Source organism: the organism of the source record quoted next, unplaced genomic scaffold, assembly GCF_019419815.1.
Source record: "Pyrus x bretschneideri cultivar Hongxiangsu unplaced genomic scaffold, Pyrus_bretschneideri_v1 Contig62, whole genome shotgun sequence".
Lineage (NCBI taxonomy): Eukaryota > Viridiplantae > Streptophyta > Magnoliopsida > Rosales > Rosaceae > Pyrus > Pyrus x bretschneideri.
The window spans coordinates 378,882-394,324 of NW_025999801.1; the positions used below are offsets into that span (position 1 = coordinate 378,882).

At 36.8% G+C, this 15,443-nt stretch overlaps 1 protein-coding gene across 5 annotated transcripts; it reads left to right on the plus strand.

Annotated features, from left to right (window-relative positions):
• The first annotated feature begins 2,817 nt into the window (after positions 1-2,817).
• LOC103947026 (calcium-dependent protein kinase 1) lies at positions 2,818-14,450 on the plus strand. Of its 5 annotated transcripts, none has more exons than XM_048572702.1 (8): positions 2,818-2,958; positions 3,207-4,409; positions 5,845-5,988; positions 6,126-6,278; positions 7,367-7,482; positions 7,628-7,795; positions 8,352-8,390; positions 14,136-14,450. In XM_048572702.1, the coding sequence occupies exons 2-8, from the start codon at positions 3,623-3,625 to the stop codon at positions 14,433-14,435; spliced, it is 1,707 nt and encodes a 568-aa protein (XP_048428659.1). In that variant the 5' UTR covers positions 2,818-2,958; positions 3,207-3,622; the 3' UTR covers positions 14,436-14,450. The 5 variants fall into 5 exon arrangements, with proteins under 5 accessions (XP_048428659.1, XP_048428661.1, XP_048428658.1 ...); XM_048572704.1 differs by lacking the exon at positions 2,818-2,958 and adding an exon at positions 2,965-3,060; XM_048572703.1 differs by lacking the exon at positions 2,818-2,958 and adding an exon at positions 2,984-3,096.
• Positions 14,451-15,443: the final 993 nt, after the last annotated feature.

Below are 15,443 nucleotides of genomic sequence, written 5' to 3' on the forward strand. Positions count from 1 at the left end.
TGGTTCTTGAGCTTTGGACAATGAGATTTGGAGAGGATATTAGTCCTCTCCAACACGTCCAGCTAACATATAAATAAGCCCTCCATGCATGCATTAGTCCTTCAAGTGAAAAAACAAATAAGTCTCCTTTCGATCCATCGAATTTAAACTTTTGAAGATGATGATGAAGAAGTACGTGAAGCTTCACAAGTGCAAGCTCCAGCAGGACGAAGAGTTGTCTCGGGGACCCAAGTTAATGGAGGAGGACCACCATCACCACCACTGCCACCGCCATCACCATGACCAGAGCCACCGGGAAACCAATATAGATGTACTTACTGGTGATGATAAAGAAGTTGTTGGGCCGCACACACCTAGGAGCACAAAACTCATGGATGCCATGCGTAAGCTCATTGTCCAAAGACAACCCTCCAGTTTTGCTCCCAAAACCAAAAACAATAATACTAATGTCATTGCTCCTAACGATCATCAATAACATGTATATGATCGTGTCATATGTGATGGCCGGAGCTGCGTGCGGTGGCGGTCGTGGCCGGGGCTTATTCGAAGTGTGTTCCTTCTCACATTCCGTGAATAGCCAGAAACGCATTAATTTAGGGAATCGGTCTGATTCTCTCTCTCTCTCTCTTTATTCCATTTGAAGGAAAGACGGATCATCCATCTAATTTCTTTTAGTTGTTGAACATGGTTCATGCTTGTTCAATATAATTATATGAAAGAAAGGAAAAAGGAGATGAGGATGATTCTGTTCTTTTTCTCTTTGTAATTTCACCATTTAGCTTAGCTTATCAATTAATCAAATCTGAAAAGCTTTGAACACATGTATAATGTTACATGATATACGACACATTGGAAATCTGTTTGCAGGATGGTTAGTGTTACTGAAAAAATACAATCCAAAATTAGCATATATAAATTTCCGTCTAATGGCGGAGTAAGAAATTTACAAAGATGGTCCTGAAATAGAAACTTCTAAAAATCGATCATACTTTCATTTACAAATAATTTGGTTACAAGGGCATAACTTTGATACAAACGCGTAAGAAATTGTTAGAATTCAAATAAGGAGAAGCCAAGCAAAGATAGAACATTTGACCCAAAAGAAAAGAAAAAGTACATCTTTAAAGCTGAAGCCTAGGTGGCGAATGGCATCCTCACATCGCGAACAATGTCAGTATTGTAGTTGAGCAGAGTCACCAACTGATTCATTATTCAAACAAATTAATAAATAAAAAATTCAAATTTAACGCAAAGAGAGGAAGGAGGAAGTGAAGAGTACCAGAATCTATCGCGGCGAAGCATGGAGAGAGAAGCTTATGGGTCGTCTGAAAGCATCAGGTAAAAGTTGCACTTCCCTTAAGGAGTGCTCCATTAAATTATAGCTTAACTATCCATTGGAAATGACAATTCTAACCATGTTTTGACTTATGCACTTTTAACCCTTTCCATTGAAAATGCTTTAAGCCAGTCAACCCGGAATTGGGTTGGTTTTCTCGGGCCAAACACAACCCTTCGGCGTATGGTGGGAGATAGTCTAACATCTCCAATATTGGTTGTCTTTGTGTCATTTTCTTATTTCCTTCGAAAATAGGGGCAAATAGGTCTTTCTAGGTAGTATATGTCAATTAGACCAAAATCGCTTACATATCCCTCCAAAAAGGAATGGTCATTGGGCTGGTGGAATGTGTGTACAGAGTTGGAGCCCCTAATCCGAGGGCAAGGGAACCTCTTGGATCTATTTTGTAGGGATTTTAGGGATCTTTACATCATAACCGTTCATCGTATATCGTACGGTTAATTTTCGTCAGATGCTATTTGTGTTTAATTTTAAATAAAAAAATTAAATGATTTTTTACCGTACGATACACGATGAATGATTAAGATGTGAGAATCCCTAGGATCCCCACAAAGTGGATTGGGATGGGATTTGATTCCCAACTCGAGTGAGAACTCCCACAAACGTATGTTTGCAGTCATCGCTATGTTTTTGTGTACAATTTAATATGAGTGTCAAAAATATGCTATCACTTCATATGGTACTGGAGCTGAATAAAAGGAGATTATTTTGTCAATGTATAGTGGGATGCCTCTTATGTTCAAAACCAAACAAAGCATTATATTTAACTTCTTCATGGAAGTGTTATCTCACTAAATTTATTTCTCATGCCCTCCCTTCTTTCTTTTTTCTTTTTTTTTCCTAACATTTGAATTAAATAAATCGAAAACAATTCAGACATATAGATAAACAGACAAGTTGAGGTGGAGAAAACTCAAAAAAATGATGTGTAGAAATCATTTTTCTTAATATACAAATATCAAAAATTAATTCCCAAAAAAAAAAAACATTCAAAGCTAAAGATTTTCTTTCTTTTTGACCTATTTTAATTTTTGGCTGCCTCAAACACTTCCAAAATACAATACATCTGATCCGATACTTCTCTCAACAAATATCACATCTGATGATCTTGTTAATCTTGATCATATTTGTTTTAATTTTAAAATTCGACGACAATATTCGTAGAAGGATATTTTGTTGTAGGTGCCTTAGATGTATAACCAAAATCAAATAAAAATGAGATGAAAATATTTGACCAAAATCAGATCAAGATTCGAACAAATAAATAAAACACTCTCTCATAATTTACCAAAAAATAAAAATAAAAATTGTATAAAATATATAAAAAATGATGAATATTTGAACATGGTTGAACAGGAGGAACCAAGAAACCCGGGGATTAATTAGTACTGGACCGAACGCGTTTACTTCTGGGCCCTCAGACTCCCCCATTCACGTTCACACACAAGCCTGTCCGAATATAATAATATTTCTGATCTCCAGTCGCAGCAGACACAGACAGAGGAAATATTATTATATTTAACATTCCATTTCTACTAGGCAGGCGGGCGGGCGGGCAGGCGGGCAGCCGCAGGCAGCTTGGTAAAAACCAAAGGGAAAAGGTCGATCCATTTTCTCTCACTCTCTCACCCGAAACTTACTAGTTACTACCTGCCCATCTTTCATTTGTACCTCTTCTACTCAGTTCCTGTTTCCTTTTCTCAGTTGGGTTTTGCAGCATCATGCTTGAATTGTTCAAAGTTCAGAGCTTTTAATTGATTTGTTTATTCATCTCATCTGACTACTTCTTTCCCCTTTTGGCCTTATATTCCTTGGTTTATTCATCTCAAACTTGTGTTCTTTTTTGTAGTAACTGCCGATTTAGTGGCTGATCAAGCAAGGTTTTCACCATTTCTCTGTCTATCGTTTGTGTTTTCTGCAATCGGACTTTGAGTTTATGATTTCTGGGTTTGCTCCATCAAACACAAGAGTTCATGTGCCATAGTCTGATGCAATCTCAGAAAGTTGGTATGGATGATTTCTGAATGTTGACTTGGTAGAAATTTTGATACTTTACTTTTGGGGTTACAAATCCAAGCTTTTGATCTTTCATCTCTTTAGTATAAACTAGAGTCTAGAGAGAGAGAGGAGTTTGACTTGATCAGCTAAAGTTGTCGGATTTCGAAATTAGATCTTATTTGTTGTGCTAAGAGACGTTCAATAGAGGAGGTTGAATTTTGATGTTAAGCAAGTGTTAAGGAAGGAAGGAATCGAGTTTTGGTCAAAATGGGAAATACTTGTGTTGGACCAAGCATTTCCAAGAACGCTTTCTTCCAATCAGTTTCAGCTGTAATGTGGCCAAACCGGTCGCCCGATGACTCAGTTCACACAAACGGAGAAGCTGTCACTGAGACATCATCACCTAAGGAACCTGAGTCACCTATGCCAGTACTAGACAAACCACCAGAGCAAGTGACAATACCAAAACCAGAAACTGAGCCAAAACAATCTGCCAAACCCAAGAAGCTACCGCAGATGAAGAGGGTCCCTAGTGCAGGACTTGCCGGTTCAGTGTTACAAACAAAAACTGGAAAGTTAAAGGAGTTTTACAGTTTGGGGAGGAAACTAGGACAAGGGCAGTTTGGAATTACGTTTCTGTGTGTGGAGAAGGCGACAGGGAAAGAGTATGCGTGCAAATCGATTGCAAAAAGGAAGTTAATAACTGATGAGGATGTGGAGGATGTGAGGAGGGAAATTCAGATCATGCACCATTTGGCAGGGCACCCAAATGTTATATCTATTAAGGGAGCTTATGAGGATGCTGTAGCTGTTCATGTTGTAATGGAATTATGTGCAGGAGGTGAGCTCTTTGATAGGATTATCCAGCGTGGGCATTATACAGAAAGAAAGGCAGCTGAGCTAACTAGGACTATAGTTGGAGTTGTCGAAGCTTGCCATTCATTGGGAGTTATGCATCGAGACCTTAAGCCGGAGAATTTTCTTTTTGTCAGTCAGGATGAGGATGCACTTCTGAAAACTATTGATTTTGGATTATCTATTTTCTTGAAGCCAGGTAATTGTCATCGTGCAGTTTTCATATTATCAGTGCCATTTCATATTATTATTGTCATTTGAGTTATGATGATCAAGATTATTAAGTCTACCTTAACCCTTCAAAACAAGGTGTGATCTAGTGCAATATTTTGCATGGACAACAGAATTTATTTTCCCTAAATATTTAATTGTCTGTTTGCTCCTTGAATAATACTTAACACCGTGTTCTTTCACTCACCAGTCTCACCAAACCCTTTGAATTTGACATTCAATCGTGTTTTAACTATTGCTTTGGCGTGAACATCTTTGTTCTGGACAATTGTGCTGTTGTAGCCATTGTCTCTAAAGGAACAATTTTTGAGAATGAATTTTAAGAACGAAGTTTGCTGAAGATGTGAGAACATGTATTATTACTCACAAAAAATTTACTATAGCAGATTATTTTGGTTATATTTCACATTCAGGTTTATGAATTTTATGAGAAAATGGGACTTGAGATCAAACGTTAGAAATTTTTGTTGATTGAAATTCAAATCAATAGATTTTAGATGATAGGCATGATCTTTTGATCTTATTAGCAAAAAGCGAAAGTTAGGAACATAAAGAATGTGACCTAAGTTATTTCTATATTTGTCACCTCTTAAATAAGCATTACTCGTAATTTTTTAGAGCTGTAGCTTTATCATTGGCATTGCATTTTTTGGTATAAACTTATTCCGTGCTCAATTTCATTCCATAGCCCATACACCTTGAGCTGTTACCTGGGTGGCAATTTTATGATAAAAATTTACAGTTCACCATGTCTTGTTATTCGCTGTTCAGCCATTAATTTTGCAATCGTACTCATTAAATATTTGAGACCTCAGACTATCTTCTTTATCCTTTTGTATCGTGGCCCGTTTGTCTGCACTGTTTCACTTTCACCCAGTGAACCACCCTCTTTTGCGGGTTCCCTATGTTCTTTTATCTCTCTACGAAACTGTACCTAACCTGGTACACTGTTGGATAAGCTTCGGTACCGAAAATGCCAACTTCAAATTTAAACTTTTTCTTGAGATTCAATTCTGGTCATTGTAGAAAACGAACTTTTACGGAATTTCATGACAAAAACTAGTTTCCAGAAAATATAATTTCTTTGTTAATAGTTTAAAACTGGATTTCATCAGTGGAAATTTCAATATAGTTATGGAACCAACAAGAGTTTCTAGGATGTGCTGGATAGGATTCAATAATAATACATATAACCCTACATTATTGCTCCTACTTCCACATATAACCACGTTGTGGATGTGCTTGCTTCCCAATAGTTACTTTTGGACAAGTTTGGTTCTTTTTGACTCAATGTTACTTTCTTCTGTTTATTTGACAACCACATAACTAGAGTTGAATATTAAACTATTCAGAATTTGATGATTAAATTGAAAGTTCAAATATTCGTGGTTTCGTCCATGCAGGAGTAAAATTTACTGATGTGGTTGGAAGTCCATATTATGTTGCACCCGAAGTGTTACGCAAGCGTTATGGTCCAGAAGCAGATGTCTGGAGTGCAGGAGTAATCCTTTACATTCTGTTAAGTGGGGTACCTCCATTTTGGGCTGGTGGGAACTTTTAACTTGCTATATATTTGATTCTTGATCTCATTTTCTTGTTTTAGTAAATCTGACCTTTACTTTTGTGTATTGTAATTGTTTTCCACATTGTTTTCTTCTTACTTTACTTCGCTACGATTCAACAGAAGGTGAGCAGGGAATATTTGAACAGGTCCTGCATGGTGACTTAGATTTTGAATCAGACCCTTGGCCTAGTATTTCTGATGGTGCCAAAGATTTAGTGAGGAGAATGCTTGTCCGAGACCCTAAAAGGCGGCTGACAGCACATGAAGTTTTGTGTGAGTCTCCTTCATTGTTTTTTGTTAATTATTTAGTTATTTTTCTTTTAGGATGTTAGTTGTAAAGTTTGAGGTTTTTTTTATTAATGGCAAGGGTTTTGCACTAATGAGAATCCTTTTTTCCTATTGAAATGCATGTTTGTAAATTTTTAGAAAGCACCGATAGGTTGCTCTATTTGGAGCTTGTGCAGGTCATAATATTATACCTTAACTACTCTCCTGAACTGTATATCAAATTTAATGCTGCTGCGCTGTCCAAAAAATATGGAAAAAAACATGGAAGTTGAACAAAAACAAGTGCATATCTGGCTGTAGAGTAATTGCCTCATTGATGCTCGCCTTATGGGTTCTTCTGAGAGCTCTAATGTGCGTAACATCTACCTCATTTACGTAAAAGATTGACAAGATTTCCTTCCACATCACTTGCGTATTATGTCTTGTCAGGGGTATTTTCATTTACTTTAGTGTCTTTCAGACCGACAATAGCTACCTTAGATGTGATTGTTAAAATTAGAAAGAAATATGCATAAACTTTATTCAATTACTATGATATTAAATCTGCTGTTGAAGTTAAATCTTTAATTTTATAAATCTCTTAAAAATTCCCGAAATCATTTCTGCTGCTACACATAAAATTACAGTTCTTATACATATATATGCATTAGGATCAGGGGACACAGGCTTTTGACACCCATTTTGTAGGGTCCACTTTATAATGTACTTCAACGATCCAAACCATCTATATTTTAGTACAACATTCATAAATAATCCTTGCAAAAAATAAGACAAATTCAAAACCATTAAGACATTCATTTGTAGTGAAGAAGATGGATACAGTTCTACAAATAAACACTAAATTTAAGCCAAAGGTCATATGGTTCGGATTTGGGTAATTTTTGGTAGACATGATCTTTAAGGAAAGACCTAAAAGATAGACATTCGGATTGTTGAAAGACATTACATAGTGGGCCCCTAAAAAATGTGTGTCAAAAGTGTGTCCCCGGATTCTAATATTCTTTTGTTATCACAATTTGGTGTTAGGAATGTCGTTTACTTTTTATTGATTTGGTAGGTTTTATTCCTTTCAGGCCACCCCTGGGTGCAAGTTGATGGTGTGGCTCCCGATAAGGCTCTTGATTCTGCAGTTCTAAGTCGCTTAAAACAATTTTCAGCTATGAACAAGCTCAAGAAAATGGCTCTCAGAGTAAGTACCGATTGATCCAGACACATACTTAAGATGCCTTTAGTTACTCTCTCTTTCTTTTGGCCAGCACTGCAATTAATAACATAAACACTGTATTTCAGATTTCACCAAGAAGGATGATAATTTCTTTTTAACTATTTGGCAGGTAATTGCAGAGAGGTTGTCTGAAGAAGAAATAGCTGGCCTGAAAGAAATGTTCAAGATGATAGACACTGACAACAGTGGTCAAATCACTTTTGACGAACTCAAGGCCGGATTGAAAAGATTTGGAGCAACTCTGGAGGAGTCTGAAATTTATGATCTAATGCAAGCAGTATGTGCCAGATTAAAATTGGAGTACTTTAAGTTTAAACTAACTATAATGATTCATTATCTTTTTGGGATATCAAGAAGTAGCATAGTAATAGACGCACATGTAAATGTTATTTTCCCCTAGAGAAACTTGACCAAAATCAAATTCATCATATCTCTCTTACCTTTCCCCACCACCCCTCTTACCCTATTGGGCCATAGCCATCATGATCGTTCCAGCCATGAAGACAGACTGGTAGTATTTTATGTTAGGGAAAAAAGTGAAGTTAAGTCTGTTTGTTTTAACTGTCATTTTAATGTCGTGTTTTTCAAAAACAAAATTTATTGAATATTGACGAGTGACAGTTTCTTGTTTAATCTGTGGAATCTACTTTTCATAAATACTATAATTCTTGAACTTTAGCCACAGGGGGTGTGCATATGATTAGGCCAATTAAGTGTTCATCTATTTGTGATGTACTAGTCTCTTTAGTTAAGAATTTGTTTCTCAAAAGAGCCAATATCATTATATACAGATTTTTAAAGATCATAAAGTAACACTTTTTTCCGATTTGCAGGCAGATGTTGATAACAGTGGAACCATTGATTATGGGGAGTTTGTGGCTGCAACATTGCATCTGAACAAAATTGAGAGAGAAGATCATCTATTTTCAGCTTTCTCCTACTTTGATAAGGATGGAAGTGGCTATATTACTTCAGATGAGCTTCAAGTAGCATGTGAGGAGTTTGGCATAGAGGATGTTCGCCTCGAAGAGATGATAAGAGAAGTTGATCAGGACAATGTAAGTGACTATATCTTAACAACCAGCATTTGTATCATATTAAGATTACATAGAAAGATAATGTGGCTCAAAATAAGACATGATCCCAAGCGTATGAACTCCGAATCAGCATGAAACTTGGCTTAATTCAAAAGCAAGCTTGCATTAATTTGGAGAGTAATGGAACAGGTTCAACTGTCGAAGAGTGATTTGTTGTCTAAATTAACGTGGTAGTTCCATTTCAGATTGTTATCATCCATAAGAGGCATGCTATATGCACCAAGTTAATTATGTGATTACAAGTGGCATGCAACCTCAAGTCCTGTGTCAGTTTATGCAACAAATTTTTGTTAATCCAAACTGTGTCGGTATTATATAGCTTTCATGGACCCTCATAAACCTTTCGGTGGCTGATTAGGGAGCAATTTAGAATCATTCATTAATTAATAGTTAATGGTTCCAGTTTGTTTTGCTTTTGTGACTGAAATATCCAAATTTTGTATGCAACTTGGTAATATTAATTCCAGCATGTCTTCTTTCCAGAACTTGGGATTTGGCCTAGTTGCTTTAGTTAACGAATTTCAGACCAAAACAATGACTGCAATGTCTAGCAGGAGCTCTTTTGCTACTGTAGTATTGATAATTGAAATAGTACAGTAAATTTGGGGTTTAGAACGCATGACGACCGAAAAGGGGGGGACAAGTCAAGAATCTGTGCCTTTTCTTTGTCGCAATGTTTATATTACTTGCATCGGGGAGAAATTATTGTGTGAACCCAACTTTTCTGATCTGTTTATATATGAGAGTTACCGTGTTACTTTGTTATTGCAGGATGGACGCATAGATTACAACGAGTTTGTAGCCATGATGCAAAAAGGAAATTTTGTTGGCCCGGGTAAGAAGGGATTGCAAAGTAGCTTCAGCATTGCCTTTAGATAAGCACTTGAAATTTAGTTCATAGATAACAAAGAAGGTTTCCTGCTTCATTCGTCATTGTTTTGAGGTATTAAGATTGTATAGAAAGGTGCTTAACTGCTCACTCTTCCAAGTCGAGCCAGGCATTTCGGGTTGTTTTCTCCGAATTTGTTGAGACTTCCACATCGAGGGGATTTTGCATCCGAAATTCGGTGCCCTTTCTATCATGTATACAGCGAGGAGAAACATTTTCATTGGCATATGTTTTTTTTTTCTTCTTTGTATAACGAATAAATGCAGACTTGGTTTGGAACACATTTGTGAATTGTGATCGTAATTGGTAAAACTACTCAAGTGGACCATGAAAACATAGACTGATTTATTATGTCATTGACACAAATGAACACTTTCTCCTAGTTATTTATTTATTTCCAAAATTCGAACACTTTCGCCTAGTTAACCACCATGGGATGGTCAGTGGTTATGGATGAATTCCATGCTCATATTGTACTACGATACGTTCTGAGTTTGATTCCTAGAGCTAATGAATTACATGATGGTGGCCAGTGCTTATTGTATCTGGAGGATCCTCCGTTGCTGCTACTACTAGCACTAACAGTGTACCTTTTGTATTTGGAGGATCCTCGTCTGCCGCAGCTACTACTATCAGTGCGCCTATTACTATTGGAGGATCCACGGTTTCTTCTACAAATAACAACAGTGGATCTTTGTTTCGGTCATCCAATGGTGCATCCTCAACTTCCATGTTCTCATTCACTTCAACTGCACCTACTAGTGCCCCATCACAGCCTCCATTTGGCAACTCCAATCCTGTATTTCCATTTGGTTCCCCAGGTAATAATGATCAAATGAATATGGAGGACAGTATGGCCGAAGACACAAATCAGGCATCGACACCTACAGCCCCAGGTTTTGGTCAACAGCCGGTTTTAACCTCACAATCTGCCTCTGTATTCGGAGGAACACCCGCAGCCCCAGCAGCAAGGCCCTTCCAATTTGCAGGCCAACAGAACCTAACCAACCCACAGAACCCTAACCCATTTCAGGCTTCTGGTAGTTTGGGTGCGAATCAGTGGTTAGGAGGCAGCTTCCCAGTTGGCTCCAGTGGTGGTGATGGTGACAACCGAAGAATAATTAAGGGTAAACACAACAGGCGCCGGAAGAAGTAAAAACTCAGTGGTATGGTTGTTAGGAGTTTCTCTTTTTGTCTGAGGGTGAATACTAGAGGTAAGAGATGGCTGTTGTCACCCACACGAGCCAAATTTTCGTGGTTGCAATGAGAGCGTAAGTTTTCACAATTTATTACCAGTTTTTAGTCGGAATGATGATGCCTTTGTTTTAGTACATGTAGTAGGTGAATGGTTTTGTATTAGTACATGTAGGGGATAGGCTTTCTGGTCGGGCAATTGTGTTATCAACTCTTCTGTGTACTCTGCTATTTGTAACATAAAAGAAAACAGCTGTGAATGTCTCAGCTTCTCTGCCGGCGACCAAAATTTTTCGAGTTGGGTTAGCAGTATACCGGATGGAGCAGTGAGCACATTGTTTTTGGTATTTTCTTTCGGTACCTGTTCTGGCATTGTCTATGTTTGAAAAAGTTTGTATTCGACAAGCTAACGTATCGTCAGCCGTGCACCGGTGCATGAGATTATCTCGATGAGTCGTTGGCCTGTGCTAGCGTCGCGCGATTTACTGGTAACAGATTCCATGTTGATATTGGGGTGGTAACGGCAATGACTGATTGCTTAGAAGGACTTATTACTTTGACACATCTCACATCGATCCCCACTAAAAAGTATTTCAACATGAATGACTTAACTCAATTAGAACAATAAACGAAACGATCAAACACTTGTCACTCAGTTTGCTCTTTTAGTTGGTTCGGCAGACAGAGTAGTCTTGACCTCTCTGGGGCACTGAGATACATATGGTTTGAGCTGCACGCAAGAAGTGAACATCTTTGTTCTGGACCATTGTGCTGTTGTAGCACTTGTCTCTGAAGGAACCATTTTTGAGAATGAAGTTTAAGAACGGAGTTTGCAGAAGATGTGAGAACACGTATCATTACTCACAAAAAAATTTACTATAACAGATTATTTTGGTTATATTTCACAAACAGGTTTATGAATTTTATGAGAAAATGCCAACTTCAAATCTAAACTTTTCCTTGAGATTCAATTCTAGTCGTTGTAGAAAACGAACTTTTATGGAATTTCATGGCAAAAACTTGTTTCCAGAAAATATAATTTCTCTGTTAATAGTTTAAAACTGGATTTCATCAGTGGAAATTTCAATATAGTTATGGAACCAACAAGAGTTTCTAGGATGTGCTGGATAGGATTCAACAATAATACATATAACTCTACATTATTGCTCCTACTTCCACATTTAACCACGTTGTGGATGTGCTTGCTTCCCAATAGTTACTTTTGGACAAGTTTGCTTCTTTTTGACTCATTGCTACTTTCTTTTGTTTATTTGACAACCACATAACTATAGTTGAAGATTAAACTATTCAGAATATGATGATTAAATTGTGAGTTCAAATATTCGTGGTTTCCTCCTTGCAGGAGTAAAATTTACCGATGTGGTTGGAAGCCCATATTATGTTGCATCTGAAGTGTTACGTGAGCGTTATGATCCAGAAGGAGATGTCTAGAGTGCAGGAGTGATCCCTTACATTCTGTTAAGTGGGGTACCTCCATTTTGGGCTGGTGGGAACTTTTAACTTGATATATATTTGATTGATGATCTTATTTTCATGCTTTAGGTAAATATAACCTTACTTTTGCTTATTGTAACTGTTTTCCACATTGTTTTCTTCTTACTTTACTTTGCTACGATTCAACAGAAAGCGAGCAGGGAATATTTGAACAGGTCCTGCATGGAGACTTAATTTTGAATCAGACCCTTGGCCTAGTATTTCTGATGGTGCCAAGATTTAGTGAGGAGAATGCTTGTGCGAGACCCTAAAAGGCGGCTGACAGCACATGAAGTTTTGTGTGAGTCTCTTTCATTGTTTCTTGTTGATTATTTAGTTATTTTTTCTTTTAGGATTGTTGGTTGTAAAGTTTGAGGTTTTTTTTATTAATGGGGAGGGTTTTGCACTAATTAGAATCCATTTTTCCTACTGAAATGCATGTTTGTAAATTCTTAGAAAGCACCAGTAGGTTGCTCTATTTGGAGATTTTTTGGGGCATAATACTATACCTTAACTACTCACGTGGACTGTATATCAAATTTAATGCTGCTGTGCTGTCCAAAAGATATGGAATAAAACATGGAAGTTGAACAAAAACAAGTGCATATCTGACTGTTGAATAATTGCCTCGTTGATGCTCCCCTTTACGGGTTGTTCCACAAGAAGTATTTTTGTTTACCACCATTTACGGGTTATTCTATAGAAAGTATTTTTGTGTAATAGATTAGAACAAATTTTAAAATTTAAACTTATTTAATAGTGATAAATAAAATAATAAACATACATCATATTAAATGATAGTATGCAAAAATGCATTCTTCTTCCGTGAGCTCTGATATGCTTACCATCTATCTCATTTATGTAAAAGTTAGACAAGATTTCCTTCCACATCACTTGCGTATCATGTCTTGTCAGGGGTATTTTCATTTATATTATTGTCTTTCAGACCGACAATAGCTACCGTAGATATGATTGTTAAAATTAGAAAGAAATATGCAAAAACTTTATTCAATTACTATGATATTAAAATCTGATGTTGAAGTTAAATCTTTAATTTTATAAATCTCTTAAGAATTCCTGAGATCATTTCTGAAATCACAGTTCTTATACATACATACATACATACATATATATATATATGGATTAGGATCTGGGGACAGAAGCTTTTGACACACATTTTGACACCCATTTTATAGAGTCCACTTCATAATGTATTTCAACGATTCAAACTATCTCTATTTTAGTACATCATTCGTAGATCATCCTTGCAAAAAATAGGACAAATCCAAAATCATTAAGACATTCATTTATAGTGAACAAAATAGACGAATACAATTCTACAAATAAACACTAAATTTAATCCAAAGGTCATATGGTTTCGGATTTGGGTAATTTTCGGTAGACATGATGTTTAAGGAAATACCTAAAAGATAGATATTCGGATCGTTGAAATACATTATAGAGTGGACCCCTAAAAATGTGTGTCCCGGATCCTAATATTCTTTTTTTTTTTTTTAATCACAATTTGGTGTTAGGAATGTCGTCTACTTTTTATTGATATGGTAGGTTTTATTCCTTTCAGGCCACCCCTGGGTGCAAGTTGATGGTGTGGCTCCTGATAAGGCTCTTGATTCTGCAGTTCTAAGTCGCTCAAGACAATTTTCAGCTATGAACAAGCCCAAGAAAATGCCTCTCAGAGTAGTAACGATTGATCCAGACACATACTTTAGACGCCCTTAGTAACTCTTTTCTTTTGGCCAGTACCGCAATTAATAACATAAACACTGTATTTCAGATAGTCTTTCACCAAGAAGGATGATAATTTCTTTTTGACTATTTGGCAAGCAATTGCAGAGAGGTTGTCTGAAGAAGAAATAGCTGGCCTGAAAGAAATGTTCAAGATGATAGACACTGACAACAGTGGAACCATTGATTATGGGGAGTTCGTAGCTGCAACATTGCATCTGAAAAAAATTGAGAGAGAAGATCATCTATTTTCAGCTTTCTCCTACTTTGATAAGGATGGAAGTGGCTATATTACTTCAGATGAGCTTCAAGTAGCTTGTGAGGAGTTTGGCATAGAGGATGTTCGCCTCGAAGAGACGATAAGAGAAGTTGATCAGGACAATGTAAGTGACTATAACTTAACAACCAGCATTTGTATCGTATTAAGATCACATAGAAAGATGATGTGGCTCAAAATAAGACATGATTCCAAGCGTCTCAACTCCGTATCAGCATGAAACTTGGCTTAATTCAAAAGTAAACTTGCATTAATTTGGAGAGTAATGGAACAAGTTCAACTGTCGGACGAGTGATTTGTTGTATAAATTGACGTGGTAGTTCCATTTCAGATTGTTATCATCCATAAGAGGCATGCTATATGCAACAAGTTAATCATGTGATTGCGAGTGGCATGCAAACTAAAGTCCTGTGTCAGTTTATGCAATAAATTTTTGTTAAGCTCAAAACTGTGTCGGTATTATTTAGCTTTCATGGATCCTCATAAACCTTTCGGTGACTGATAAGGGAGCAATTTGCATGCAACTTGGTAATACTAATTCCGCATGTCTTCTTTCCAGAACTTGGGATTTGGCCTAGTTGCTTTCATTAACGAATTTCAGACCAAAACAATGACTGCAACGTCTAGCAGGAGCTCTTTTGCTGTTGTGGTATTGATATTTGAAATAGTACAGTAAATTTGGGGTTTAGAACGCATGATGACCGAAAAGGGGGGACAAGCCAAGAATCTGTGCCTTTTCTTTGTCGCAATGTTTATACTGCATCGGGGAGAAATTATTATGTGAACCCAAATATATGCAGACTTGGTTTGAAGGACAAATTTGTGAATTGTGATAGCAATGAGTAAAACTACTCAGTGGACCATGAAAACATACACTGATTTATATTGTCATTGTCACAAATCAATATATTGTTCCTAGTTATTATTTATTTATTTGTTTGTTTATTTCGGAAATTCGAACACTTTCTCCTAGCTAACCACCATAGGGTGGTCCAATGGTTGTCGACAACTTGAGTTTGTATGCCATTCGTAATCACATGATTAACTTGGTGCAAAAGTGAATCACACAATAGTGGTTAGAAAGATGTCAAAATACCTCTGTAAGTCTTTTTGGATCCTAGAAGGGTGAACTGCTGCGACAAAACTACTAGCTAGTCTTAAAAAACACAAAAAAAAAAAAAAAAATCACTTTGTCCTAGTTGGGAGTTGTGAAATGTGAAACAACCGA

Bases quoted from the DNA above. Each gene is read 5' to 3' on its own strand.
- LOC103947026 (XM_048572702.1), top strand. From the start codon at position 3,623: ATGGGAAATACTTGTGTTGGACCAAGCATTTCCAAGAACGCTTTCTTC. The intron at 5,989-6,125 runs GTGGGAACTTTT...ACGATTCAACAG, and splicing joins GGTACCTCCATTTTGGGCTG to AAGGTGAGCAGGGAATATTT. The intron at 7,483-7,627 runs GTAAGTACCGAT...ACTATTTGGCAG, and splicing joins TCAAGAAAATGGCTCTCAGA to GTAATTGCAGAGAGGTTGTC.